At 41.4% G+C, this 27,318-nt stretch overlaps 1 protein-coding gene across 2 annotated transcripts in view; it reads right to left on the bottom strand.

The window, feature by feature from the left end:
• map4k3a (mitogen-activated protein kinase kinase kinase kinase 3a) overlaps window positions 1-27,318 on the bottom strand; it is an 86,530-nt gene that overhangs the window by 14,905 nt on the left and 44,307 nt on the right. The window contains exons 3-20 of one of the 2 annotated variants that reach the window (XM_047043498.1): window positions 27,063-27,153; window positions 26,234-26,298; window positions 24,029-24,084; window positions 23,628-23,675; window positions 22,692-22,734; window positions 21,668-21,740; window positions 20,420-20,551; window positions 19,966-20,028; window positions 19,238-19,319; window positions 18,586-18,705; window positions 14,932-15,004; window positions 14,080-14,138; window positions 13,313-13,375; window positions 5,675-5,733; window positions 3,537-3,575; window positions 2,476-2,583; window positions 1,391-1,445; window positions 1,007-1,190 (exon numbers count right to left, since the gene is read on the bottom strand). In XM_047043498.1, coding sequence (XP_046899454.1) covers window positions 1,007-1,190; window positions 1,391-1,445; window positions 2,476-2,583; window positions 3,537-3,575; window positions 5,675-5,733; window positions 13,313-13,375; window positions 14,080-14,138; window positions 14,932-15,004; window positions 18,586-18,705; window positions 19,238-19,319; window positions 19,966-20,028; window positions 20,420-20,551; window positions 21,668-21,740; window positions 22,692-22,734; window positions 23,628-23,675; window positions 24,029-24,084; window positions 26,234-26,298; window positions 27,063-27,153 — 1,413 coding nt within the window. The remainder of the gene's footprint in view (window positions 1-1,006; window positions 1,191-1,390; window positions 1,446-2,475; window positions 2,584-3,536; window positions 3,576-5,674; window positions 5,734-13,312; window positions 13,376-14,079; window positions 14,139-14,931; window positions 15,005-18,585; window positions 18,706-19,237; window positions 19,320-19,965; window positions 20,029-20,419; window positions 20,552-21,667; window positions 21,741-22,691; window positions 22,735-23,627; window positions 23,676-24,028; window positions 24,085-26,233; window positions 26,299-27,062; window positions 27,154-27,318) is intronic. The other variant, XM_047043499.1, reaches the window with a different exon arrangement.

Here is a 27,318-nt window from a genome sequence, read left to right as displayed (position 1 = left end):
TTCAAATGTATGCTAGGTTTTTCGGCATTCAGACTGTCTACTCTTTTACCCCGGTCCCTAAATATGACACGGAGCCTTAACGGAGATACGAATATGAATGCTTGTTGACTTTTGAATTGATTGATTTCACCTTGGTCTCGGCGCAGTGGGAAGGGTGGTTGGAGTCGTCTAGTGCTGCATTCACATACAGTGGGATATTAGCAGGCCCAAACGTAATTCTTAAGCGCAGAATTCCGACGAAAACCCGCAGAATTTCAAATAGAATGCATTGGTCTGAGACTAAATTTTCTTTAATATTCTTTCGAAATTTTTAACCTGTGATAGCAATCAAATGAAGTCTGTCAACCCTGAAACTAATACAGAAACGTTAGACTAGCTACTGTAGCCAATATTAAAAGTTGTACAGCCCAGGGCTGCTGTACATGGTGACTTATGATGTGATAGAGTGGGTGTGTGACATTATTGCATGCCTAAACAACCGCTGTCCCCCGGACTATAAATAGCCTCACAAAACGCTTGTGTGCAGGAGGTGCGATCGGTTGATGCCTTCGGAAAAGACTGACACAATTAACTTGTTGGTATGTGTGTGTGTGTGCAAGGGGGGAAAGAGGGTTGTTTTGAAACGAAAGAATCAGGGGACGGGATCGGGAAGTTCTTGTAAAAATGTATTTTTGTTAACTTTTTATAAGTTCAAATGACGAAGTTAGAAAGCACCTTTGCACTGGCTTTTGAGCGAAGCATTAAGAAAATTAATTGTGCCAAAGGCATTCATGGTTGACTGCACTGACCCAGATTGAATTACATTTACAGAAAAATGTACCCTTTCCCCCAAACTAGACTGTTACACAGAATGAACCTGAGTAATTCAGTTTGTAGGGATAATTCAAACAAATATCTTAATGTATTCATTTGATTTTTTTGTGTGTGTCCTCAGCTTGAAGGCCCTTTATCTCTCAGGTTTAATTAGAAGCACACATTTCTGCTTCAGAGCAAACTCAGCACCTACCTAAGCTGCTGAGCTTGTGTGGGGGGAGTTTGGGGGGCGGCGGTCTGGGAGGGCCATGTGTGGCTGACCGGGCAGGGCTTTCCGACATGGGGCAACGCTTTATGGTCCCTTGGTGGTTGTCATGGTCACTGGGGGAACCCTGGTGGGTTGGGGAGTCTTCTAGTGGGGTGGGAATGGCCTTTTCCTGAGAGCAAGATACACCATTGAAGAAGAACATCAGGCTAAGTGGTCAAGATACCATTATTGAATTGAGGTATAATTAGGTACTGACAGTGTGATGTACGGTAAAAAAATAAAATCCCACTGCTTTTAAATGTAAAATTTGCTTTTTAGCAAATTTGTTTGGAAAACATTTATAAAGTGATAAGTTGATGGCAAACCTACCTTGGTTGGAGGAGGCGGTGGAGGCACTTTGGGTCGCATGGTTGAGCCCTTAGAGCTGAGAGGGTGAAAGTAAAGGTGTATTTTAGGAAACAAAAAAATACACTTGTTGTCCCAAATACTTTTGTGCTAATTGATGGCAAGCAATGAAGACAGAGAAAATGTATACATGTGAGTGCTAGTGACTGTTCAGGCTGAATAGGCCTGTTTTCACAGATAAGCTTGCTGGACAATAAAAAGAGCATTTCTTTCCCTCAAAAAAATACTACGAAATAGTGTCAAAATGCTAAGAAAGAAAAATGCATGCAATAGAATTCCTGATGTGGAAAGGTAGAATAAAAGACAGACTGATCAGTGTGTGTAGTTGAAAGGTAACATCAGTTGAAGAGACTGCCTTTTATTTTCCAAATATGACAACACAGGTAAAATTTGAATGCCTACCAGGAATAATTTCCTCTGGAGCATTTTCATGTTGGTGCAAACGAAGACTACGTATGCAGCCTAAATCGTAATAAATTTATGTTTGTTGTTAAGTACAGAAAAAAAGTAAAGAATATCTGGAAGAGGGAGTTTGGTATGTGACTGGGGCAGAGGGGAACAGACGACAGGGTTTAGATCGATTTTTGTATTCTAGTCATTTTTTTACTTGAAAAGGAATGGGGTCAGAGAATCTAGGGCAATGGAATTCCTTGACACTGCTAGGTATGGATTTGGAATGACAAACAAACATGTAAAGTATGTTCAGATTTCACATTGGCCTCCTGTAGCTTCTGTGAAAAGATAATTGTTTTGGACATCGACAGTGACATTACAATAAGGTCGCCGTTTATGGTTAAAAACAAATTTGTGTACAAAAATATATATATATATATATATATGCTTTTACACAGCATTCACCTAAAGAAGATTTCTTAACAAAATATAATGTTAAACTACATCCACTAACCATAACTTTAACCAAACATTTGTTGCATAGCAATAGAATCACAGTGGCAGTTTCCAGCAGTTTCTCAAAACTGTAGATTCGTAGATCTTTCGAGAGCTGTATATGAGCCAGCCCTCCAAACGTATTATGTAAGTAGACTTACTGTAGCGTTTCATCTTCATCTTCGTTATCGGCGTCATCCCCATTCACGGAATCTGCGTCGTTGCCGCCATCATCATCCTCTTCGTCTTCTAAGTGAGTCTCGTGTCCCCTGAGGAAAAGGAAGAGGAAGCATGTCTTGGCTTACTTTGCTTGAAAGGGAGAGTTCATTGATTTAACGACCGTAACCAACAGGGTCTGCGAGAGTGGGATTGTTCCATTATTGTTTTAGTTTCTACCTCTGAGAGGTGGGTAACCTTGTATTTTAGTACAACTGAGAAATATGAATAGTAACACAGCAGTCACTTACAGAGCTCTTTACTGGCTTTTTAAGAAGTACAGTGAGGTGGTTATGATGTTTGGGGACACCTGCATTTGTAGGTAGTCAAAGCCTTCTTTTGAGACAAACTAGCATTTATTTATTTTTATAATGGGGCGTGGCGGGGGGGCTCAGATATTTGAGTCTTTTAGAGTTGAAAGTATGAACCCTGAATGCATCCGGAACCAAAAGCAGGTCAAGAAAACAACTTAAGTCTGTTTGTGCCGAGCGCTTGATTGCCCGTACCTTAACCTCGGAACCAGCGAAATAATAGATGTGCAGAGCAGCTAGTTCAAGCCTGAAACAATGGCAAACACCGTTTTACCGTGAGCCGTAACAAGGCATATGGCTTTAATACCTCTACCAGACGAGAGGAGGCGAGAAGAGAGGCTGGGAGAGGAGAAAACAAGAGAGGAAGGAAGAGGATAGGAAAGGAGGGGGGATGATAAGGGAAAGGAGAGACTCCCCAGCTGTGTCCACAGTAGTGGTTCTAAGCAAATTACTCCTCCATTTCACCCGGACAAGCGCGGCGTCGGAGGGGTTAGGTCACATCAAATATTGAGCAGCGCTAGAAGCCGCTCTGAGAGGAGGTGAGAGGAAAGAGGAGTGGCATGGAGGACGAGAGAGAGAAGGACAAAGAAGATAGATAAGAGCAAAAAGGAGACACAGAAATATATATAGATAGGGAGACACAGGAAAAGTTAAAGGGCTATGATTAAGAGAAGGACCAAAGGAATAGAGCCTACCTTTGGTTTAGCTCCTCTTCAACCGATTTCAAAAGACTCCTGTCAATGAGATAATTAGAGATCAGAAACTCGTGTTTGGACAACAACTAAATGCCTGGAAAGAGGGTGGAGAAAAACAATTTACAAAATACTAGTAAACTAGGAAGCTTATATAAACTTCAAGTGGAGAGACATGATGGATATAAAGCATTCAAGGGTTGATTTTTTTCTTTCCCCAAGCATTTAAAAAAACTAAACAAAACTGAAGCACTGTAACTCAAGTGCCTCAGCTTTAACATTTCAGAAGAAACTCTGGGTTTTCTTGTTGGTCAAAGAACTTCTATGTGTCGCTCTCCTCCTCGAAAGCCACATTTCTATGTGTTTTGGTTGTTAATAATTCAACAATGCGGGGGAGAGTGCAATTTCCACAAGCAAATCACACGTGATCGTGGCGGAGCTGTAAAAAAAATAAAAAAAATAAAATGTAGAACAAAACAATATATGTTTTATGGTTTTGCCCTTGGTGAAAGATTTCAATTGGTGGAAAGAGCAGAAAAACATCAACAACAACCAATTCCTATCAGGGACCAAAACGGCACTCTATGCAAAAATATCCAGTGCTGTATTTCCATTTTACATTTAGCAGACGCTCTTATCTAGCGCGACTTACAGTAAGTACAGGGGCATTCTCCCTGAGGCTAGTGAAGTGCCTTGCCCAAGGACACATCGTCATTTGGCACGGCCGGGAATTGAACTAAAAACCTTCTGATTAATAGCCCAATTCCCTAACCGCTCAGCCATCTGACTGCTGGGAGACTTGTTCCTTTCCTTTCTCTCATGGAAAAATACACTGTCCTTTGATGGGGGAAAATGTGTTTTATGTGCAATGATCCATCATACAATGTTATTGATACACATACAAGCTTGGACTCTCATTTCATATCATGTAAGCCTTCATCCTTCCACCCACCCACCCACCCACCCACCCGCCCATCCATCTGTCAGACTACTATGACACTGGCCCAATGAGTGGTTGTATGGTAAATCCATCTTGAGTACCTGTCGCTCTCTGTTGGGAGCCTCTGGCTTTCCAGGGTTTAGTTAGCCAGCCTCCTGCCCGTCTCGCTCGTTTGGCATTCCATCTGATGGAGTACTTTCGGTTCCTGCTCTGGTGTGGATGTTTGCCAGTCTGCGTGTGTGAGTTTGGTGTGGATGTGCGAGGTGTGTGTGTGTGAAAGGTCTATTTTATTTTCCAGTTCCCAACAGTTGCATGCTTTTTTAGTATTAACGCACAAGTGTATATTATTAGATTATTGGTTATAAATGTATATACACAGACACAAGGGGTTGAAATGTCTGTGAGTAAGCCTATGAAGATGAGGTTGTCACATGGTATTCTCTCTTTTGTCCTCTTTATCTCCTCCCATCTTGCAGTCACAACAGACACACCCATCCGTCCTCATATACAAACATATACAAACACCCTCCCACTCTTAGCAGTGAGAAGGCTTCACTTTTTCAGGGATAACCGAGTCAGAGATCCCAATCAATAATGATTTGGAATAAACGGACACACTGACTAAGAAACTCAATTCTTTACAGAAACGGTACTTGAGAGGATTGTGACTCATTGAGTCATTGATGCTAGCTTGAAGTTGTCATTCAAAAAGCTAAACCATTAAGGAAGACAAATCTGTCAACGTATCACTAGTTTTCATAGTTACCCTGAGTCCTGAGTAAAATAGAGCACTGAGAATGACAGGTGTATTTATATATTATTAAAAAAAGTTTTAAAAAAGAAAGTCTGGTGCTTTCCTTGTAGTAGTGGTGTAGTAGTTTTATTGTGTTCTATGTAGTTTTTATTAATGTTTTTAATCATGCATTTAGCTGAATGTGCAGGACACTTTGCTTGATAATCAAATGCATTTTAGAGTAAATTTTTGTGCTTTTTTCTGCATATAATGTCCTGGGGATAGAAACGTCACCCATTCAGTGCAATGGCCCATCTACCCACAACAACAAGGCAAAAAAAGTTTTGGACATTTTTGCAACTTTATACAAAAATGAAAACCCAAAATGTGGGGAAAAAAACAAAGGAGTTTCAACACTCTATAATTGCACTATAGCGTACAGCTGGGCGTGGGAACAGTGTCACTTACTTATTTCCACCCAAGATGGAACTTTTGGGAGATACATCTTCATAGTCCATTTGCAAATCCTCGGAGAAGAAGGAACAAAAATTGTAAGAAAAAGGAATACTCGCAATATTTGTACATTTACACACCTCCGGAGTCCCATAGCCATACAGTTGCATGGTGAGTACCATTCATCTAAAGTAATTTAGGCAGTAAATTTATTTTCCATCGTTTCTGAAAGGCACACTTCAGACTTGGCGTGGTGTGCCGTGAGTGTTAAGTGAGTGTCCTTTGGCGAAAATCCAGTATCTTGCCAATAGAACATTGAGATGTATACAGGTAGGTATACATGCATTGATATGTTCATACATAATGAATATGATTAACAGCATATAAAGATAGAAGGATCAGAAGATAGTGCGGAGATTAAATGGAAAGGCATCAAGAATGTTTGTGTAGACCTTGGAATCCAACAAACAGAGGACATACTGGTTGAAACTTCCTTTAATGACACCTAAATGATCCCTGAGCCCCTCCTAAAACATTAACATATAGCTAATATTAATTTGTTATTCCACTTTGGTGTTAGTTGACATGGTTCCATACACTGTCTTTGTTCTTTTCAGACTAGAAGGTTTACTTTAGGAGCATTAATTGAAGTATCCACATGCCATAGATAGACAAAAGGTAGAGAGAAGGAAACAAAAACAGCAAAAGTTGAAGAATGTTTACAAGACGATGAAAGCAACGGGGCAACTGCAGGAAAAAGATTTATCCTCTGTATCCCAAACCACTGTGGCTGTACTCAATTTCTCAATTTAGTAAAACCCGGCTTCTACAGATTAATACTGAGGTGGGAGGAGGGGGGGCGGGGGCGTCTCTGCTCAAGCAATCACACAGAGGCTTGATGATCATCCCATAATTTAAGAGATTTGGGTGCAATGGAGGGAGAAAGAGTGTGGAGAGGGGCTTTTTAAAATGTATTTTTAACCCCCCCCCCCCATCGCTGAGGGTGAACTTTAACTATAACCAAACTCCAGTGATTACCTAAACCAGGGGTGTCAAACATACGGCCCGCGGGCCGGAACCGGCCCCCAAGGAGGTTCGATCAGGCCCGCAGGATAATTTGAAAGTGGAAAAAATGCATAAAAGACATGGAATTAATATTTTTAAATCGCTGTAATTCATGGATTATCCGCTAAGGGGCGCACTCTTTCCATCAGAGTAGAAGACAAGCCGCATCACTGAGACAGACTGAAAACAGCAGACGGTATCAATTAATACCTTGGTCTCTACTAGGGATGGGCGAACGATGCCTTGTGAAGCTTTGGTGGTTTCTTCCGGATTGTGCCGGCCCAAAGAGCCAAACTATCGGCGCTTTGAAAATGAACAGCGTCATCTAGCAGCCGTTTAAACTGGCTGAATGAGGGGTAGTGGTTGTCTCCGACGGTAGACTACCCTACGTTATTCAATATTTAATTAAGGCTACATGTGTTCATTTTGATATGATATTAGTGCTCACACATTAAAATGTTGTGATACATCCGTAGGCCTTTAGAATTATGTCATTTTCTCACAGTAAAAGTTAAAGAATATCGTACGAGATTCACTGGACTGGGGCGCGAACTTGGGATCCCAGATTCGCATTAACAATATGTAACCGTACAACGCTTTAACCAACTACACCACCAAAGAGATCATTACTTGTTAAAGCGGTTGGACGGACTTTATACGATATGGTCTTTATATCAATTAAATTAGATAACACAGAAGAAAGACATGATATTTTGGTTATTTATAGCAGAGTATGGTATAATTTTAATGGTCCGGCCCACTTGACATCTCCCTAGGCCGTATGTGGCCCACGATGCGAAATGAGTTTGACACCCCTGACCTAAACTTTAGTGATTATCAAAGCTTCAGTGATAATCAGATCCTCTCCTTCACCAACCTGAGCCACCTCTCGCTTCTGACTCCAGACCAGACCTCTCTGTCATGCAAAACGCCATTGATTTCATTTTTTTTCTCCACTCGCTCTCTAGATTACTGAAGGAAATTTCCCCTCGCACAGCATACTGTCATATCGTTATTCACCACTAGCCTTTTTCTGCTGAGTGAGGGGTTTTTGCAATGGAGGAGGGAGAGAAAAGTGTACAGGGATGGAAGTGGGAGAGTGAGTGAGGCCCTAAGAGAAAGCAAAGTGAATATGAAAGAAAGAGGAAAAAGAGAACAGGAAGAGAGTGAAAAGATAGGAAAAAAAGGGAAGGGAGAAAAGGAGGGGGATCAGAGAGAAAGCAGTGAACGAGAGAAATAAATGGAAATAAGGAGAAAAAGAGGGAAGGTACACAGAAGGAGGAGAAGAAGGATGACAGAGCGAGGAGGAGGAAGAGAGGGAAGGAGAACTGACAGTGGAGATCCAGGGCTTTCAGTCTCAGTGACTCGTCACCTTTCTTGCCCCTTCCTGTCCCTCTCATCTCTCTTCCCTCTTTCCTCATCTCTCCATTGCTCCATCTTTCCTCTCCCCTTTCATCTATCCATCTCTCCATTTCCCTTGTGTAGGTCTCCTGTCATGATGGCGCCATGCTTTGATAACTGGCCTAACTTTTTTTATTCTTAGACATTCATTGGTGAGGTGACACAGTCTCACCTCACCAATGAGTCTGGCTGTCACAGCTGTGCCTTGGATATTGACAACCTTTTAACACATTGTTATACCTGGGTTCAAATCCTTCCTAATGACTGGATCTGGGATTGATTAAGCTTGCCTAGCATGTTTAGAGCTAATTAAATATTCCAGAAACATCTATTCTGGTACTGTAGTTAGTCTGTGCCGGTTTGAAGTTTATGAAATAATTCCACCGGCCTATTTGCTTTATAGGCCCTACTATACATATAAAGGAAATATATATTTGTGGTAAAGATGATTAATTGAACATCATAGAAACCAATATTTGCAACTTCACCTGGATGGTGAGGCAGCCACGGCTAAATTTCTGCGGCCACGGTATCAGAAATAGGGCTGGACAAATGTATTGGACGTCTATCAGCAGTAATTGTTAGAGTGCATGTCGGAGAATAGCAAGGACACACGCTTCACACCGCAGTTGAGATTGCTTGTGTGCGTCCTTGGAAACTGTAAATCATATAAGTTATGTTGTCAGTTCATTTAGTAAGGGATAATGCCCGACGAGGTGTCCAATATCACCTGATAATGGACGATGCGGAGGCATGAACCGTCCGATGCGCAGCGTCACCATTGTGATGCCTTGTGATATTGGACACCACCGCTTATACCATGGTCACTTGCCAACGATTTTTTTTACAAACATTAATTTATGTTTTAAGGCATTTTGCAATAGAAATCTAACGTTTTTCTACTTTAGCCGACTCTGATGTTTCTAGTCTGCTCAGCTCATAGAACCAACCCCGACTTTCTCTTGGCTGCGCTATTAGCCCAAAAACTAACGTTATGCTAGCAGGATTCAAAGGCAATAACATTGTGTACGGTTGACAAACAGTAAATATAATTTTACAGTATGTTTGACAATAAGATTTGCTAGCTAACCAGCCATGTCACTGTCCCAAAATCAATATCAAGATTTTCACGAACAATATCGGCCATATAGCCTACTGTAGCCTATGGCCGCAGCCTGTGGAGCGAGTTGAATAGCATAGCAAATGGATGTGAGATGGTCGCATCAAAGTTGACATTTTTTCCAGACAGTTATTATAAATTGACAGTATGTTTAACAACAAGACTAGCCAGCTCCGCTGCGCGTTGGACGGTTCACGCCTCCGCATCGTCCATTATCAGGTGCTATTGGACACCTCGTCAGGCATCATCCCTTAATTATTGTATTAGTCTATAGTTCCTTCTAATTTAAATTAAGTTAACTGGTGATTTTCGTTGTTTGTATTCTTCCCCTGCTAGCTACAGTAAATTGCACGTCTGTTGATTCGATAGCGATTGCTGCCTTTGCTCACGTTTGTATTTTAGGTGCAAAAAGCAGAATTCCCTAGCCTGACGTTGTCATACTCATAATTCTAGTCAGAATATGAGTTTGGGAACTCTCCGTTGGGCTTTGACTACGGGGCATGTTTCAAACGAGCCTGGAAAACAAATGCCTCTTCGCTCAATTGGATAGACCTACAACCAATCAGAGCAGCGTAATATGTTGTTTGTTGAAAACGAATTCAACCCAAGCGCTCTTTCGTGACGTTGTTGATTACGTTACTGTTGATTATCTGCAATTTCATTGGTCCGCCCAGATTCTGGTTTTCTGTAGTTGGTCCCCAATACCAGTAGCCTGGCTCTGCCCTCCTACGTACTTCCGCTCAATTTGGATTTTGCGTCTGTACTAGGTCTGGGATATCGGCTTTGAAGTCGGTTTCCAGAAACACATTTTTTGTAGGTCCAATCAGCGAACAGAGGGAGTGGCTGAGAACGATGACGTTAATGTTGTGCACTTGTTTGAGTAGTTCAGTAATGGCGGCGGAGAAAGATGCGAGCGAAACTATTCTGCGGTTGTGGCAACGCTGCCGAATATAGGTTAAAGCCGGAGCAAGAACATTCCTTGCTGAGTTTTGTTGGTGGCCATGATGTTGTGGCCCTCCTCCCCACGGGGTTCGGGAAAAGTTTGATTTTCCAGCTACGGCAGCTAGCTCCGTTACAGTAGTGGTGAAGGAGTTGGCAAGGCGAACGCTTGCGATTGGTTATGGCAAATCAGAGTGGCTCTGGGCGGATCCAATAGTTTTAAACTTCAACAGAGGACCCGCCTTCAAGGAAGTTAACGTTTGTCAATCGAGATATCCCAGACCCTCTGTACAAATGAAATGTACGAGGGTCTGGTTAGGACCAGGCTACAATACCAGACCCTCCAGACCCAACTTCCCGACCAAATGTTTTTGGGGCGGGGAGAAGTTGGGCTGGCAGCCAGGCTAAGAATTCCCTTGAAAGCTTCCCATATCGCGTTTTTTATTTGACTGTAATACTGTAAAATTATTAACTTTGTGACATGACGTGAAGACATGGCTGCTGCCTATTACTATGTGGTCTACCGGGCGACATTCTCACTAAAATGTCAAGACTTTCGTGCCCCAAATCAAAATTCTGATGTGACAGATCAATGGGGAATCGTTTTCTCTCTTAAAGGCTGTCCTCCTCGACCTTTTTGGTCTTTTTAAATCAAACTATTTGTACAGGGCCAGCCCAAGACTTTATGGGGCCTTAAGCGGAATTGATTGCTGTAAGATGCTTTGAATTTGCCCATTCTCCTTTGATCACCCTGGTTTGCAGAGGTCCACACTCACACACTAATAATTTCAATGAGGGGAAAGGCGGATATAGCGTGTCATAACACCAACAGCATAACGGTTATCCAAATAACAAAGAAGTGTACAACACTGGCGTTACAGCGTTTGTATTCACACACACACACTTGATGCCATCTACCTTTACATTAGCAACAGTAACTCAGCTGTTAGCTGCAGAGCTAAGTTTTCTGGCTATGTTTTTGTAAGCTTCCCTTCCAATGCTGACTAACACCTAGTCTTTAGCTAGCTAGAGTATTTTGCTAAGTAAGGTATGTTGATGTGATATTTGAAACGTATTAAGCTAACAGTGGACCCCTAGTGCAACACAAGAGAATGTTCATTAAAATTACATGCTGCTACTAGGTATTTCAGGACATGCTTCTCCAACTGTATTTCTGGGGCGGCGTTTATTATTGTAATACATTTACCTGCTCCACAATATAGGGGGGGGGGGGGGGGGTACTGAGCATGGGAGCTGCTTTACCTCAGTGCAGGTGCTGTATTTGCCTTATTTTGTTGTTTGTTATGCTAAGTAATGGTGGGCGCTGAGGCAGCACTATTTTGTCCAACTTAGTGGCGCGAAGCCTGCTGTAGCCTCAACGTCCCTATGGAACACACAAATACACTTTTGCTCTCTCTCCTCCTCTCCCTCTCCCCATCTTGGCTTTTCTTTTTCTTCCTCCTTCACCGTTTCTTCCCATCTCTCTCCCTCTCCCTCAAACATAAAAACTAAACTCTCCCTTCACCTCTCCCACTTCCTTTTACCATCCCTCTCTCGTGCAGTCTACTCTTTCATCATCTAGATTTCCCACCACCTCCATCTCTCTCGTTGTCTGGGACCAGAGACATGGCCTCACTGAGGCCGAAAAAGTCTGAAAAAAATGCCCTTCCCATGAAAAAAGATGGTACCAACAGCTCATTTAGCCCTAAAGAGGGCAAAGGGACTCACACACAATTCCTTCACATTTGTTAAGTGTTTGAAACAAAGCTGAAACAAAGCTCTAACCCTAACCCTATATTTAGGAGCAGGTTAATGTAATAGTTTAATAGCTAATGTAATATTGCACATATTTTTGTTCTATTTCCCCTAAAGCAATAAGGTTAGGCTACTTAAAGACACCTTCCACTTTTAAAGTATGTTATAAATGGCATAAATGCTGCCAATTAATAATTGACGTAACAACTTATTGTAAATGGTCAGTAGCCTAGCCTATCGATTAAGGTACTTGTACATGTACACGGTCTGCTTCATTTGATCTTGATAGGCTAAGCATTCTGTAGCAAATAATAACAATAAACCCACTATTTATTAATTAAAACTATTTCAGCATAATAATGCACCTAAAATACACACGTGAGCGAGGGCAGCAATCGTTATTGAATCAACAGACATGTACAATTTAACTAGCAGGGGAAGAATACAAACAACAAAAATCACCAGTTAACTTCAATTTAAATTTGCAAGAACTATAGACCACATAAGTTACTGACATAAGTAACTGACAACATAAGTTATACGACTTATTTCTCAAAGACGCACACACGCAATCTCAACTGCGGTGTGAAGCGTGGGTCCGTGCCATTCTGCGACATGCACTCTAACAATCACTGCTGATAGACGGCCTTTTGTACAGAACTATTTCTGATACCGTGGCAGCAGAAATGTAGCCGTGGCGGGCCAAAATCAACATAGAGGAAACACTTATGTATCTTCTGGACGGCCAACAATTTCCCCAAGGAGATGGATAAAATAGCTACTCCTTTACTCCCTACCTCCCTGCATAGGTTAAAAGTCAATTTCCTTTATTTAGCTCAACATTTCAGTGGTCATTTTCCGGACTGTTCCTTTATTTAATTGTGGTTTTGTTTCTATTACAGTAGAAATGGTCACCCTTATTGCAACCTTAGGCCGGTTATTGCATAATTCAAGTCAAAACTAGGGTTTTTGAATTACATTACATAACGATAATGACAAACCTTCCAGCGTCAAATGCAATACCTGCTCATTACACAATAAAACCACCAAGGGGCTGCTATCGTGTTCTTATATGGGAAGGCAGACGGATAGATCACAGCTGCCTGTGAACAAAACACTAGGATATGAGGATACAGCACATCACCGGGACTCTGGACTTTACCAGACAGCTCGGCAGTGGCCGTCATGCGCAATGAAATGCAGCACGGACAAAAGGAGAGATGAGGAGATGTTGTTTCAATGAACTACGAAGCATGAGTGAGCTGAAAGACGGGATGAAAGATGACAAGATGAAGCAAAACAAAAAAGGGACAGTCAGGAAGATGTCAGGAAGAATTCAAGAGACCAGAGCATATGAGAGCAAACAAAAATACCAGATTAGATCTTGCAGTGTAGTATATATCTTCCTCACAGTCCAAAAAATCGTCAGAGTCGTGCTGTTTAGTAGACAGACCAAGAAAATAATACAGATTATTCAGAGGGGCGGCTTTTCGGGTGTACTGAAAACACACACAGAACCATGGGGTGAGGGACTGTCGCTGAAATGAGAAGTGAGGGGTGAGAAACAAGTGATCCTACAGGACTGTTGGGTTGGGGGGAGCATTTGTTGTTAGCTAAAGTGATCAGTTTTAATAATGTTGCAGTGATAGAGAAACAGGCAGTGGGTAAGTCATTCACCCCTTTCATATTTTGAACTAGTCACAGAAGTTACAATTGCCTGTAATTTGGTTCCTCTGTTGATTAGGTTGATAGTTTTAGGAAGATCATGGTGTTGTAAAAACTGATAAATAACATCAATATAATCAGGCTTGACCATCATGCAGTAGTCAGCTATGAGATGAGATGGCCACAGATAGAAGTGACCGTTAACATGAACGCAAAGTTTAAGCTGGAATTGTGAAGCTGGGAATGTGAGGCTGGCAGTGGGAGGCTGGCAGTGGGAGGCTGTGATGTGGTGGTGATTATTCTCGCATAGTATGATTTCATGGCTAAAATTTGTCAGATGTCGATGAGGTTGTCTGGTCAGCCAGAAAATGGGGAGTGGGAGAGTGTCTGAATTAATCAGAGGGCATGCACGTACGCATCAAACAAATAGAGTGTGTATGTGTGTGCTTGTGTGTGTTTTAGAGCAGGCACTCACTAGGTCATGATATGGTTCAGTCTCCTTTCTACGTACGGGATCAAACTTGACTTGGTCAACTGTAGGAGATAAACAAAGACAAATAGGTAAAACATGCATTGATGATATCATAAAAACTTTACTACTTCAGGTGGACTACTAAAAAAATGCTTTCTCATGTTAAAGAAAATGTCATGTTAAATTAAAAGCATGCCAAAACCAAAAAAGTTCAGTCCTGAATCAAACAATTCTTTCCTCAAACACACAACTTTTTAGGAGTAAAAGTAACAGACTGCCAACATAGAATATTGCTTATGGGCTTATATTATTAGGTTGTGCAGGCAATTTATTTCCCCATAATCCTCCAGGACACTGACTCAAACAAAACGGTGGTGATTAAAACCAATAGATAAAGTCCCAGGCTGAACAGTAAGCTGTTCCTTATGCTTTTTGCACTCGAATGATGAATACTTAATTCTCCAGAGGCGACTCAGTAAGGGGTAGGAGAGATACAAAAGATGGAGGGAGGGGGTGGTGTTCTTGAGCTAAACCACAAGGTCAAAGGCAGGATAACTCTACTGGGGGGGGGGGGGATAGAAACACAAGGCATGAATCTTTCATGAAGCCGCCTTTACATTTGTCACAATCTCATATACGTGTCCGTAAGAATAACTAAATGCATCAAGGTTAAAGAGAGCAAAAAACTAAAGTACAGATCAGTCAAAACTATACCACACATTACTTTGGAATCATGGAAGTCATAAGGTCTGTTTTATATGACACACTACTTAAAACACGCATTTGTCATGTAACATTTTCTAATTTGAGACAGACTGGAGGTTATATGAAGAACATGTCCCCAGGTAGACTTACAGTTGATCTCAGAGAGCGTTTTCCCCTCCCGCGTATTCCCTGAGGGGATCCGATAAGGTACAGACACAGGAGTCTGGAAGGAAAAAGAGTAACGCTGAGGGATGTAGGTGGAGGAACGCAACAACAGTTGAAACAATATATATATATAAACAGGTGGAATCCAAAGATGCATTTTCAAATTTTGGCACTGGCATTTGGAACCGTCAATGGACAAATATCACCACAGAAGGAAAACATAACACATTCTGAAGGTGATTCACAGGTTGCGGCGCTAATTTAGCTAATCAGCAGCCTGATAATTTATGCAGTTCCATACGCTGTTGTGATTCATTTGCATTCATGTTGCTGGTCGTCAGATGTCTGCGCTCATAATAAGCTGTCAACCATTGCATGAGGCTGGCAAGGAAAATGATCAAGGCCTCATTTTTTTTTTTTATGTGCAAAAAATTCACATGTCAATTTCTGAAGAGATGATACAATTAAATTACATATAGGTTTCTTTAAGATTGAGAAGGTTAAGTGTAAATTCAACTCTAAACACATGCAGAACACCTCACAGTGGTACCAGATCGGAAATGTTACCCAGAGGCTTTAAATTATTGTAGTTTGAGGAAACAAATCGTATTTATTATTATCGTCATTACCTAGAGAACCAACTAGCTGTAAATGTGACATTTCTGAAAAAACATGAATTGAGACAAACTACTTTTTGACACCACCTACAAATCCAGTTAAACGTGTTGTTATTGCTGACGTACTTTGATGTGTAGAAGGGAGTAGTCTTTCCGGATTCACTCAAATAAAACTGTCCAGCATTGAAATGTAAAATATTAAGTAAACTAAATACTATATTAGTAAAAAAAATGGCAGGGTGCGAGGTGTACGAGGTGTAGCCTGTTCAGCATGTACATGAAACATAAATCAATAACCTGCTTACTTAATTAGCTCCAGTTCCACAGTCTAGCGTTGTACAATCTTAAAAAGGCTACTGTATGTAATTTCATTTGTAAAACTGTGATATCAGCCACCACCTGTATGTTACAACAAAGACATAATGCATTTAAGTCACAGCCTGCAACAGGTTTAAGCCATCCAGTAAAATGGAGGTTGCTTTCCCACTCATTCCTGCATGTTTGCTGGCTATGCTTACTTTTTTTGTTTTTTACTGTTCCAGCAACGACTCTGCCCTTTTCTTATTTTTTTCTTTTTACATGGATGCAGCAGTTCTCTTGTGCATATTCTCTTCAAATGAGCAGCCATGCTCATGAAAAATTAGTAAAATTATCATCCACTATGGGACTTGGTATTATTGATTGTACATCAAACAAAGGGCAAATTAATCGCACAAATATGATAATTACCATACATCTGGCAACGCTGCGTCACACTCAGCCTGGTAAATCAGAGAGAAGTCCCTGACGATTAATATATCAGTATGACATTAAAAAAAATTCTATCTATAGTATTTTTTGTTTGCTGTACACAACTTGTGTAGTGTCACAATTACTCTAGAGCTCCAATTCTGATCTTAGGAGAGGTTTTCAACAGATTTAACAGGTCTAATAAGAATGTTTGGACACTTGAAATGAGTTTGCTTTATGTTCTTCATACTAACTTAACAGGAGACCAATTTGTTTCACAACAAACAGTCCTAAACAACAGACGCTCATTAACAACGAGCAGTGGCTCGTGAATTAGAATGATGAACATGACGATGCAAAAAAGAAAACATTGGCACAAACGACGATAAGAGAAGAACTGCCTCATATCCACAGAAACTGCAACATACTGGCAATTTCCCCTGATACAAAGCTGATAAGAAACGGACGTGAGAGATAAAGAAAAACAGAAGGAAAAAAAAATCTGACCCCTGAATGTCACACTTTGATGACTGAGACACAACGAAAGCGACTCATCTTGTGGGATTGCACACCCTGACATCCGCCCTCAGCTAAGTCCCCTGGGAATAGCATAGCTAGCGTTCTGTTGCATTACGCCGACGAGGAGCAATTGCGAAATGTTTCCGCTGTTATTTATTTATTTGCATCCTTTCTTATGCCTGAGAGGACATTATAGGAATGGAGGCCTACAGTATAAGAGAACTGACAGTTCCAGGCCACAACAAGGCAGTTGAAGAGCATCCGTCACTCACTTCCATCCAGTTGTTGCTCCATCGAGAAAAAAAGGAAGGCACTAAAAGCACTTGCGTCTAAATGTTGGTCCGAGCCAAGGACAGGGTAAGGACTCAAGCGAACATTCGGGGTACGAGTCCGACAGGGTGGGGTGCTTTGGGTACATTCTAAAAATGTGCTGAGGCCATTTGGTCACGATTCAATTGATGTAAGATGCCAGAGAACTGTTACAGCTGGTTCACTTTGCATGTTGACGCTATTTCGTCTGAACAGGTGTGGTTTTACATGAATATACAATGAGTGGAGAGGGCAACAGGAGGGAGAGAAGGAAGAACAGCTTGTGGGTTGACACAGTGTTAATGCAGACAACACCTCAGAAACAGAAGAAACATTCTAGGTGAATCCGCAATGCAATTTCCCATTATCGACAATAGTTTGACAAAACGCTCTAATTAAAGGTTTACATCTTTGAGTGGCATGACTGGGGGGAAAAAAAACACGCCATACTCCACAGCAAACCATTTCAAGACAAGCTTGCCTGGATTTCAACTAGAACACAGTAGAGTAGCCTCATGCACTAACATTTCACACCAAACAACATTCCCAGTGACAATTGCATAGGAGTGGGGGAATCCTGTTTATCGAAGCAACACATATTCTTACGCACACAGGTGCAATACAGTATGAGCACGCACAAACGCAAAACACAGACAACAAAAACATACCTTGTCACTTCAAAGCCTTTCAAATAACTTAAAACACATCACATATTGACCACCAACTCACCCCACAATTCAAACTAAGTGTGAGGAGGAAGAGAGAGGCAGAAATATGCATAAGAAAACAATAGCCTCCTACTGTAGCACACATCAACAAATAAATTAAGAGACAAATGAGTGAAACATATACACAGCACATGAGTAGAAAGCTGGGAAAGTCTTGGTTAAACATCAAAGCGAAGTTTACCATACTACTCAGAATGCTGTGATGTAAATGTAATTAAGCAGTACATTAGACAGGATTTCATAACGTTCTTGCAGCATTCTGGAATATTTCAGTACTGTAATGCAAACAATTGTACCACTGTACCATTTACCCTATTTGGTGAATACAGTTTTGACTTTTAATCTTATAAAATGTTGTGAATCTATGTTTGCAAAGATATTCTAAAATACAGACTCAAATGTCATAGACTATACAGAAGAAAATGTAGAAACTGTAGTCAGTTTACAGGTAAAAGCTTTGCCAATATTAGAAAACATCGATAATTATGTTTCCCAGGGAGAATATGTGCTTCTATCAGCCATTTTGGAATCTTATCTTTCAAACTACATAAAACAACATCAAAATACTCCTTTGGCTTTTGGACTTCTCTCAAACAAATTCAATTCAAATAAACGTTCTCAGTCTCCTGAAAATGTAACCTGTGGGACTGTTTTAATTGAATAGAACCCTTGAGCTGACTATGGCAGCTCAATATGGCCAACTGTTAATGGAATTTTGCAAGAGTAGCAAGATATACCTCGGGCTCCGTCTCGTCGTCGTCAAAGTGGTCATCGTATGTGGAGTGGTCCGGGTTGCTCGCCTTGTCCAGTAGCTCAATGGCCAGTGTCCGACTCAGCGGCTGGGATACAAAGGGATGCTGGGACAAAGACAAGGCAATCTCAGTAAAATAACTGCATATATAGGATCAATCGCAAAACACACCAGCATGTGCGCACACAAACATTCGGAAATACAGGTAAACACACAGACCCAAGTTTAAGTTGAGGAAACTGACAAGTTAATTTTTTGCTTGCAGAAAAAGATATGGGAAAAGGGCAATGTTTTGATGGGATTTGTAAACACAAAAGGCTTAAACAGAAACTAAGAAACATTCAGTTCAATTTAAATGTTGTTTACTGTTACGATAAAACAATGAATCAAGTGTGAGTTGTAATTGGCAATAATTATTTCATGATAACAATATACAAAAAATTGATACATGATTACCATGCAATTACCATGCAAAAACATTGAGTCACTTGGACAGTAACATCCTGTCCTAATTAATGGAATACAGATTATATAATTTACAGTTACAAAAATTTGAAACTTCCTAATTGAAAATGTTGAAGATGTTGTTTTGTGTTTTTGGACATTCTCATAGAAATAATTTGCCAAAACCATCTCACCTGTAACAGCTTGTCTGCAGAAGGCCTCTTCTTAGGGTTTTTTGTCAGGGATATCTTCACAAAATGATGAAAATTATTGGTCCTTGGGAAAACAAAAACAAGATATTTAAAAACTGATTACACCTCTCCCATCCCTCTGTGCTAAACGTTCAATTGATATGGTAATAGTGCCAAACCTCTGCGAAGGGAAAGCAAAATTCAAGTTTTGCTTCGTGAAGTCAAGATAGTTAGACTGTCAAATATACCTTCCCTTGCCATGTTAATATTGGGCACCTGTCCCTTTAAGGCAGGTGCGTCTGACTGTTAATATTTCAGTAGTGGTTCAGATTTGGTTCATGAATATTGTATCACTAACTTTTTCCATCCTGTAAACAGATGGGGTGAAAACGGTTGACGCTTTGTTGAGCCGTGGGATCAGACTAGGTGTGAATGGATCTCATGGCTGGAGGGTCGGAGATTTCTCCTTTATAAACCTTCAGCTGGAAGGTAGAATCTAGTGTTTGTGTACAATACATTAATTAAATTGCATTCATATATTTAACTACAGAATTGGAAGCAGCTGGAAGTTTTCCCTAAATTTACAACAGATCCGTCTTCCTGATGTGTTCCTTTTCTGACAGATGTTGCCCTTCATTGTGGGGGAAATGGAGGGAGGGAGTGAAACAGAGATAGAAATGGATGGAGACGGGAAAGGGAGAGACAGGAGACCGGTCCAATGACAAACTCACCATTTCACCTTGTCTTTCAACTTGGGAGGCTGGAAGTTACTTTTGGTCATCAAGAACAGGGCCCTTGGGAGAAGGGGGGGAGAAAAACAGAAAAAAAAGACAAGAGAACAAACAGTGATATTGTGGATTGACGTAGAAAACCTGCTTCCACACAGAGAGTAAGGTAAAAATTCAACTAAACAACATTCCGTTATCCTAATTTACAAAAAAATGATAAACAAGGACCTTTCATTGTATACATTAATCATAAACTCACTCACAAAATTGCTAAAGACAAAAAAAAATCTAAATAAATGTTCTTGTAAGGATCCGTAAAAGGATGTTTACGCCTATTGAAAAGATTTCACAAAAGTTAAAATAATAATAACAAATGCATATAAGAGACAACATTTTGGTCCAGCATGCTAAAGATTGCATCAATTTTGTTTGCCAGGTCAAACGTGTGTGAACTGACCTCATCGGATGCAGGTCAAACATGGGTGGCTGCAACTCTGCCAGCTCGATGGCTGTGATGCCCACAGCCCAGATGTCACACAGATGGTTGTACCCGCCCTTCCTCTCCACTGCTGCCACCTCTGGTGCCATCCTGTTCATGGGCACGGAAGGTGACGGACCGGCAAGGCCAAGTTAAATACTGCAATGGTCAGGCTGGAACTTGTGTGTATGCTCACAGCATATTGTGCATGTATACTGACGATAAATCATGGCCATCACAATCATAAAAATCCTTATTATCATCATCATCATCATTATCATCATGGCACCATAACAGATGTTTCCCATACGTTGATTTTGTCGTGGCGGCCCGCCACGTCTAAATTTCTGCCGCCACATTATCAGAAATGGGTCTGTCCAAGATTTTAGGCCGTTTATCAGCAGTGATTATTAGAGTGCATGTCGGAGAATAGCACGGAAACGTGCTTCACAGCGCAGTTGAGATTGTGTGTGTGCGTCCCTGAGAACTGTAAGTCGTATAACTTATGTTTTCAGTTCATTAATGCCTGTTATTGTATTAGTCTACAGTTATTGCAAATTTAAGTTAAATGGTGATTTTCGTTGTTTGTATTCTTCCCCTGCTAGCATAATTGCATGTCTGTTGATTCGATAGCGATTGCTGCCCTTGCTCACGTTTGTATTTTAGGTGCATTATTATGCTGAAGTAGTTTTTATTAATAGTTATAATGAAGCCGACAGTGTACATGCTTTCGAGTACCTTGATCGATAGGCTGGGCTACTGACCATTTACAATAAGTTGTTACGTCAATTATTAATTGGCAGCATATCTCTGCCATTTAGAACATACTTTAAGTAGCCTAACTGTATTGCTTTACAAAATATTTGCAATATTACATTTGTTATTAGACTATTACATTAACTTACAAAATATAGGGTTAGAACTTTATTTCGGCCGAGGGGGGGCGGACAGACCTACACTGCAGGGAGTATTAAATGATACAGGACAGGCTTGAAAACTTAACACAACGATGAACTAAATAAAATGTATTTAACACAATTTAATGATCATCTTCATCAGTAGTGCGTCATTGCTTGCCCCTTTCTCAAACCTCCAAAGTTCAAATCAATCTCAGGGCACATTTACATGTGGCTTGACAAAATGGCTGATGAGGGATCTCTGTTCGTAAGCCTGACAACAGGTATCGAGGGAGCGAGATCAATAGGAGGAGGAGACCAAGGACATTACCAGTAAGGTGTGCCGATGAAGGATTTTCTCTTGGCTATTGTCATTGTGATTTGTGCAGAGACGCCAAAGTCAGCTGCCCCACAAAAAGAAAAAACATTGCAGTTAATACGTTATTACTTATTAAAGACGCATTCATGGATATTTCTGTGTTTTTGTAACACCAACAAATGTACACATTTGAATATTTATAGCCCAAAGAGACCCAGATAAACAATTCTACACATTAGAATTGACATAACACAAAATAGGAATAACTGTACACATGCAGTGGTGACCTAGTGTAGGTCTAGCTATTGTAATAAGCTACAAAAAGTTACACGGTTATTGTGTAAAAACATTGTTTAATTGTAACTTGTTCAACTACATGCTCTTATGGTTCTTCCCTTTGGGACTTATTTAGTTTTCACAGTGTATGCTTCATGTTTTGGCTACCCACAATGTTTGGGGCTATCTCGTTGTTATGATCAGTGACCTATGCACTTTTGTAAAGCTCTATTTTGGAAGTCGCTTTGGATAAAAGCGCCTGCTAAACGCATACATTTAAATGTCAAACATCATCATGCGCTCAGCTAACAACACTAGTTTTCCAAAGATTGGATGTGTGTTAAATTAAAATTAAATTAGTTGATGGCATACAATGTGAAAGCAGAAGGTGATGTTCACAGACCACCTCAATTAACCACATGTCAGTCATTGGTAGGAGCGTAAATGTCTTTACGCTGGCCAAAGCTAAATGATTCATTAAACGTTGAGGGAACAGAAAGTAGGTTACCAGTTTCAGTTCAATCAATTGCAAATATAGGCCAAAAGAATTAAGCATCAATTCCATTATGGTTAGTTCCAACTGTGATTTACCGGTCAATCACACGTTACTATTCCAAGACCATCATGCATGTTAATTACCCCCTTATATTGAGAAATATAGATATAAATTGCTTAATGATACATGCATTACAACATACCTGTTAATCTGCAATTGAATGACCTGGGCCACAGACCATCAGAGAAAGTCATGCCAGCTTACCTAGTTTGACATATCCGTTGTCAGTCAACAGTATGTTTGCTCCCTTTGGGAAAGAGTCAATGACACAAGTTACACATACTGCATTAGCATAAATGTTTCTTGTTTTTTCAACATGAAGCTCAAAAGTGGGCCGGTGCATTTTCTATGTCGCCTTCATCGTCACTGCACTTCCTTAACAAGGCCATTTATCAAACGGGACTTTAAAAGAGGAGCAACCAAAGGGAGGGAAGCCCGGAGTGAGTTTGAAAGATGGGTCTTCGGGGATTCAAATGGCCACCATTAGTGTCATAAATGTTTGTATAATGGCCATTACGCGTCTAGTCGAATCATTCCCTGTGAGACCTGCTATTGACTGGACGGAAGGCATCTGTCACAGGCAAGGAGAGCTCAACAATTAGGCGTACAAAAGAAAAAATAAATAACGCAAATCCATTTGAACAACATGAAATTAATGAATTGGTGATACATTCTAGGGAGATTCAAATGTACATCTCTTATGATGGCCTAATGCCACTTAAATATTTAAAGTATAGTATTATGTGGGGGTATATCATACATATACCCATGCATGTGTGACAAATGGCTTCTTTACATTCCCAAACTAGCCATTAAAGGCCAATCAATACTATACATACTGTACAGTACATTTCATGAATACTCTAATCATTTAGTGAAGAATCATTTATAAATGTGTTGCATAAAGTCCATATATATAATTGAGCTTGAGGGTGTTTGGTGCAGTTCTATCAAGCCAGCATATGTGAAGCTCTCAGTGACATTGCTTGTAAAAATGGCAATACAAATAAAATCAGCTTTGATGTAGGCTACATGGACTGCATATCGTGATAATTATTTTCCATATGCGGGGCTACAACTGCTCCGTCGGGCTTCGATCATTGACTGTGCCGACAGGGGCACACGTGTTCCAAACCTCACCTTAATATCTCTGTGCATTTTCCCTTTGTTGTGTAGATAATACAGCCCCTGTGGAGACAAAAGCCAGGCATGTAAACATGTACACCTTTTTTTTTGTTGCATTCCTTGCTAATGATATTGCACAAATTGATTTGGCCTTGCTTTAGAGATAGGAAACTAATTTCCTACGAGCATTTTCAAGAGGATCATTTCGGAGAGTTGGGTCCCGATTTTTTATTTATTCATTCATTTGAAATCAAGCCATTTTTTCTCTTCTCTTCCCAATCACATTTCAAGTGCCTCCATCAAATCAAAAGAGAGCGTCAGTTCAAAGGCGGCGCTTCAAAAGACGAAAGGCAGCACGCCACAAAGGCTAATGAGTGTGTGATTGGGCAGAGAAACGGAAGCCATTGTGGCCCTACCTGCAGAGTCTCCCTCGACACATAGGCTATTTGCGACTCCGTGAGAGGGCCCGTCACTGCAAGATAAGGAAAGGACACACATGTAGTCAGACAAACGTGGGGAGGGCTTCTGATTTGAAAAACAGATTTCCAAGAATCATCTTTTTGAACTACAGAGTATGGCACACTGTCTCTCAAACACCACCACCCTCTCTCCCCCCACACACACACTCTTACCCCTCCCACCACCATCACAATCTGTCCATTGACAACAACAAACAACAATGCATTTTATGCTTTGAAAATGTCAGACTCAAGTTTTTGGTCTTCTCCAGGAAAGGGGGGTAATCTTGACGTGACGGAATTACTTGCTCATGATCATACCAATGGATTAAGAGTCTGTAAGAGAGCCTGTCGTCAGATTAGAGATCAGACACACCGCAGTGAAGCGCAATCTCTCCAGAATCCTCAGCCCTTGGCTGAATCTCAATTGTCTAAAATAGCCCCCTTCTCTCTTGTGTGTTTAGTGCTAAGGCAATTTGACTGGGAGTTCCCTGTTGAGGTACATTGCTGTCTCTTCCTATCCTGTGTGTCACATTTGGGTGAAGGGTGGACAAAACTAAAAAGCCTTGAACCACTACTTTCACACTATGGAAATGCATCCCTCTCTCTTGTCAGGTCCCTGCTAAGGTAAACCGAGGCGTGGTTCAGAAAGTTGGAGAACTTTAACAGGTTAAAGGAATTCAAACAGCAATTGGCAGCGACAGGGCGTCATATTCTCCTCTCTTTTCTCCCTGCGCTCCAGTCTCTTTATTCGGCGAGGCCGCAAGGGAAGTTCGCTTAGCCGGGCGCCTGCCGTGCCTTGACCCCGTTTTTTTCCTCTTCTCCAGAGTAGTGGGAGGGGCCTGCGGGTGTTGAAAGGAGGGGCTCGGCAGGTGAGGGGGTGGAATCAGTGTCTCCGTGTCTCCTCGGCGACAGGGGGTCAATATGTTGGAGGCAGTATCTGAACGGGGAGGCAGAGGAGGTGGGAGCTTGGTGCTATGGCGCCCTTAATGAGGCCTGGCAGCCCCTGAACGACAGTGTCTGAGAGCAGAATCAACTGTGTCTTTCTGCAGCTGCTGAAGTCCGAGGCTCTAATGATCCCGGGGGCTTTTAACCACCGTCAGGAGGAGGAGGGAGTGTGAGGAAGAAATTGCGATTTCCTGTATACATTATTCACTAATCAATAGAACTAGTCATTGGATACTAGTTAGTATGTTCTTATGTAAGCTCGCTATTAATAAGAGTAGATTCTGTCTGTGTCAGGGTTAATAGATGTTCAGGATCAGGAGAGAGTACTGGCTAAACGTCGCTTGTCATGACTACAAGGAGAGCAACAACTATGATCTCTCAAGTCTGAGTGGTCATGTGTTGGGAGCTGTGAATCTCTTTCTCTGAGACTGTTGTAACGTCAATACTGCCTAACTGTCACTATCTATGTTTACATTCCTTTGCCCTATAAAAGATGGTCCTCCGGCCTTCAGAGCCGAGAGAGACATGATTGAGACCTAAGCCTGGTGTTGTGTTGTCATTTGTTGTCAGAGGTCTGGTTCTCTCCCAATCTGCGATTGATAAATACTTATTAAAATCCAGAACTCAACTGAACTTAGTCACTCCGTTTATGAAGAGACAAAACACTTTCCTCATCAACTGCCAGCCTTATTACGTGGTTGACTGCTGACAGTTTCAAAAGCACGGCAATTTTGTCGCTCACCATTTGCCTCGTGGTGTTTTGCTAACCACCACCTAGCATGTAAACTGTAAAAATGTATGACTAACTATACTAAGAAAGCTCTGTTATTGTCATTTCAGTCATATCAGTCATGGATACGGTACCCACTCCTTTTTTTGGGTAAAGAAATTGCTATTTGTCCAGTTTCCCGTTTCACAGCATCCCCAAATACTGTGTAGGTCAATTACATAAAAAAAATTGCCTGCAGGGAGTTTCAGTTGCCTTGTTGGTTTTATGACAGTGGACGACCAAGCACACCCAAATAATCATCAATAATTACTTGACAGTATTTGTAAAAAATTGACCGGGTCCGGCAGCTTACTGACAGACACTTAACAAATAAAGCCTGCAAAAAGCCAATGTGAATCAAACTTGAAATCAACTTCAAAGAGTCCAGGCTTGCTGTGTCATTTTTCAAATGCTTATGTTTTTGAGCACTCTGGTGGTGTGTTTACCGTGATATATGTCTTGAAGGGACCCGCCCCCGCAATGCTCCATACATATCCATAACTTATCTCTCCTGAAACGAGGGAAGGGAAAAAAGAAGACAAATTAGGTTTTTCAATCGATACATCTCAGGACTCCACTGAGCAAAAAGAAGAATATCTAAAGAGGAAGGTGGGGACGTGTGTGTGTGTGTGTGTGTAGGGGGGGGTGTCTTGGGGGGGGAATGGCGGGACTGATAATATACAGATTAATGCTTCAGGGGTTTCTTTTCTGGGTCGCCACACAGTGTGGTACAACGTTGTCTAAACCACCATCCACCCCTATGGTCCAACACCCCCCCCCCCCCTCCCAGTAGACCATTCACAGAGAAGCCAACCACCATCTCCTCACACACACCTCCCCACCCCCCGAGCTAGCAATTAGCAACTGTGCTAGCTAGCGCAGGGAGGTCTGAGAGGTCTGACCGCAGCCTGACTGCAGTGCAGCAGACTCTGTGAGCTCACACACCACAGCCACAAGAAAAGCTGCAGATCTGTCTGTGTGTGGAAGTGTGCGTGTGTGGACATTTGTGTGTGCGCAGACGTAGGATGGCTATGGGTGTGTGTGTTAACAACTAACTCTGTCAACACCATACAGAGTCTGTGTTTACAGCGTTTGAGACATTTGAATTAATCTGTGCCTTGTGTGTCTATATTTTCTTGTTGTTGATGTGTTTACATTCACCGTGAGGGTGAGGTGTTTGTGTGCCCTCCAAAGCCTGCTAGTGCATGAGAATGGACTGGATGGGGATGACATTGGACAGACAGCAGGGCGGTTGGAGAGCCTTAAAGACGGTACCTCAGGTAACTGCCGAAGTAGGCCACGATGTTAGAGTGCTTACAGTCCTTCATCATGACGATCTCCTGCTGCACCACTGCAAAGTCCTCCCCTGTGAAGGTGACAGAGGTAGCAATGTGTGAGTGAGTTGCCCACAAGATACACCCTAAACACACACACACACATTAGGGACAGTCACATTCGCCCGTGCACGCACACACACACACACTGCAACAGCGCTGTGGTGTCAAAGTTTCATACGCTGGCCCAAGAAGCA

The sequence above is a fragment of the Hypomesus transpacificus genome, chromosome 21, assembly GCF_021917145.1.
Source record: "Hypomesus transpacificus isolate Combined female chromosome 21, fHypTra1, whole genome shotgun sequence".
NCBI classification, from domain to species: Eukaryota; Metazoa; Chordata; class Actinopteri; order Osmeriformes; family Osmeridae; genus Hypomesus; species Hypomesus transpacificus.
This window is presented reverse-complemented; position numbering and strand designations above follow the sequence as displayed.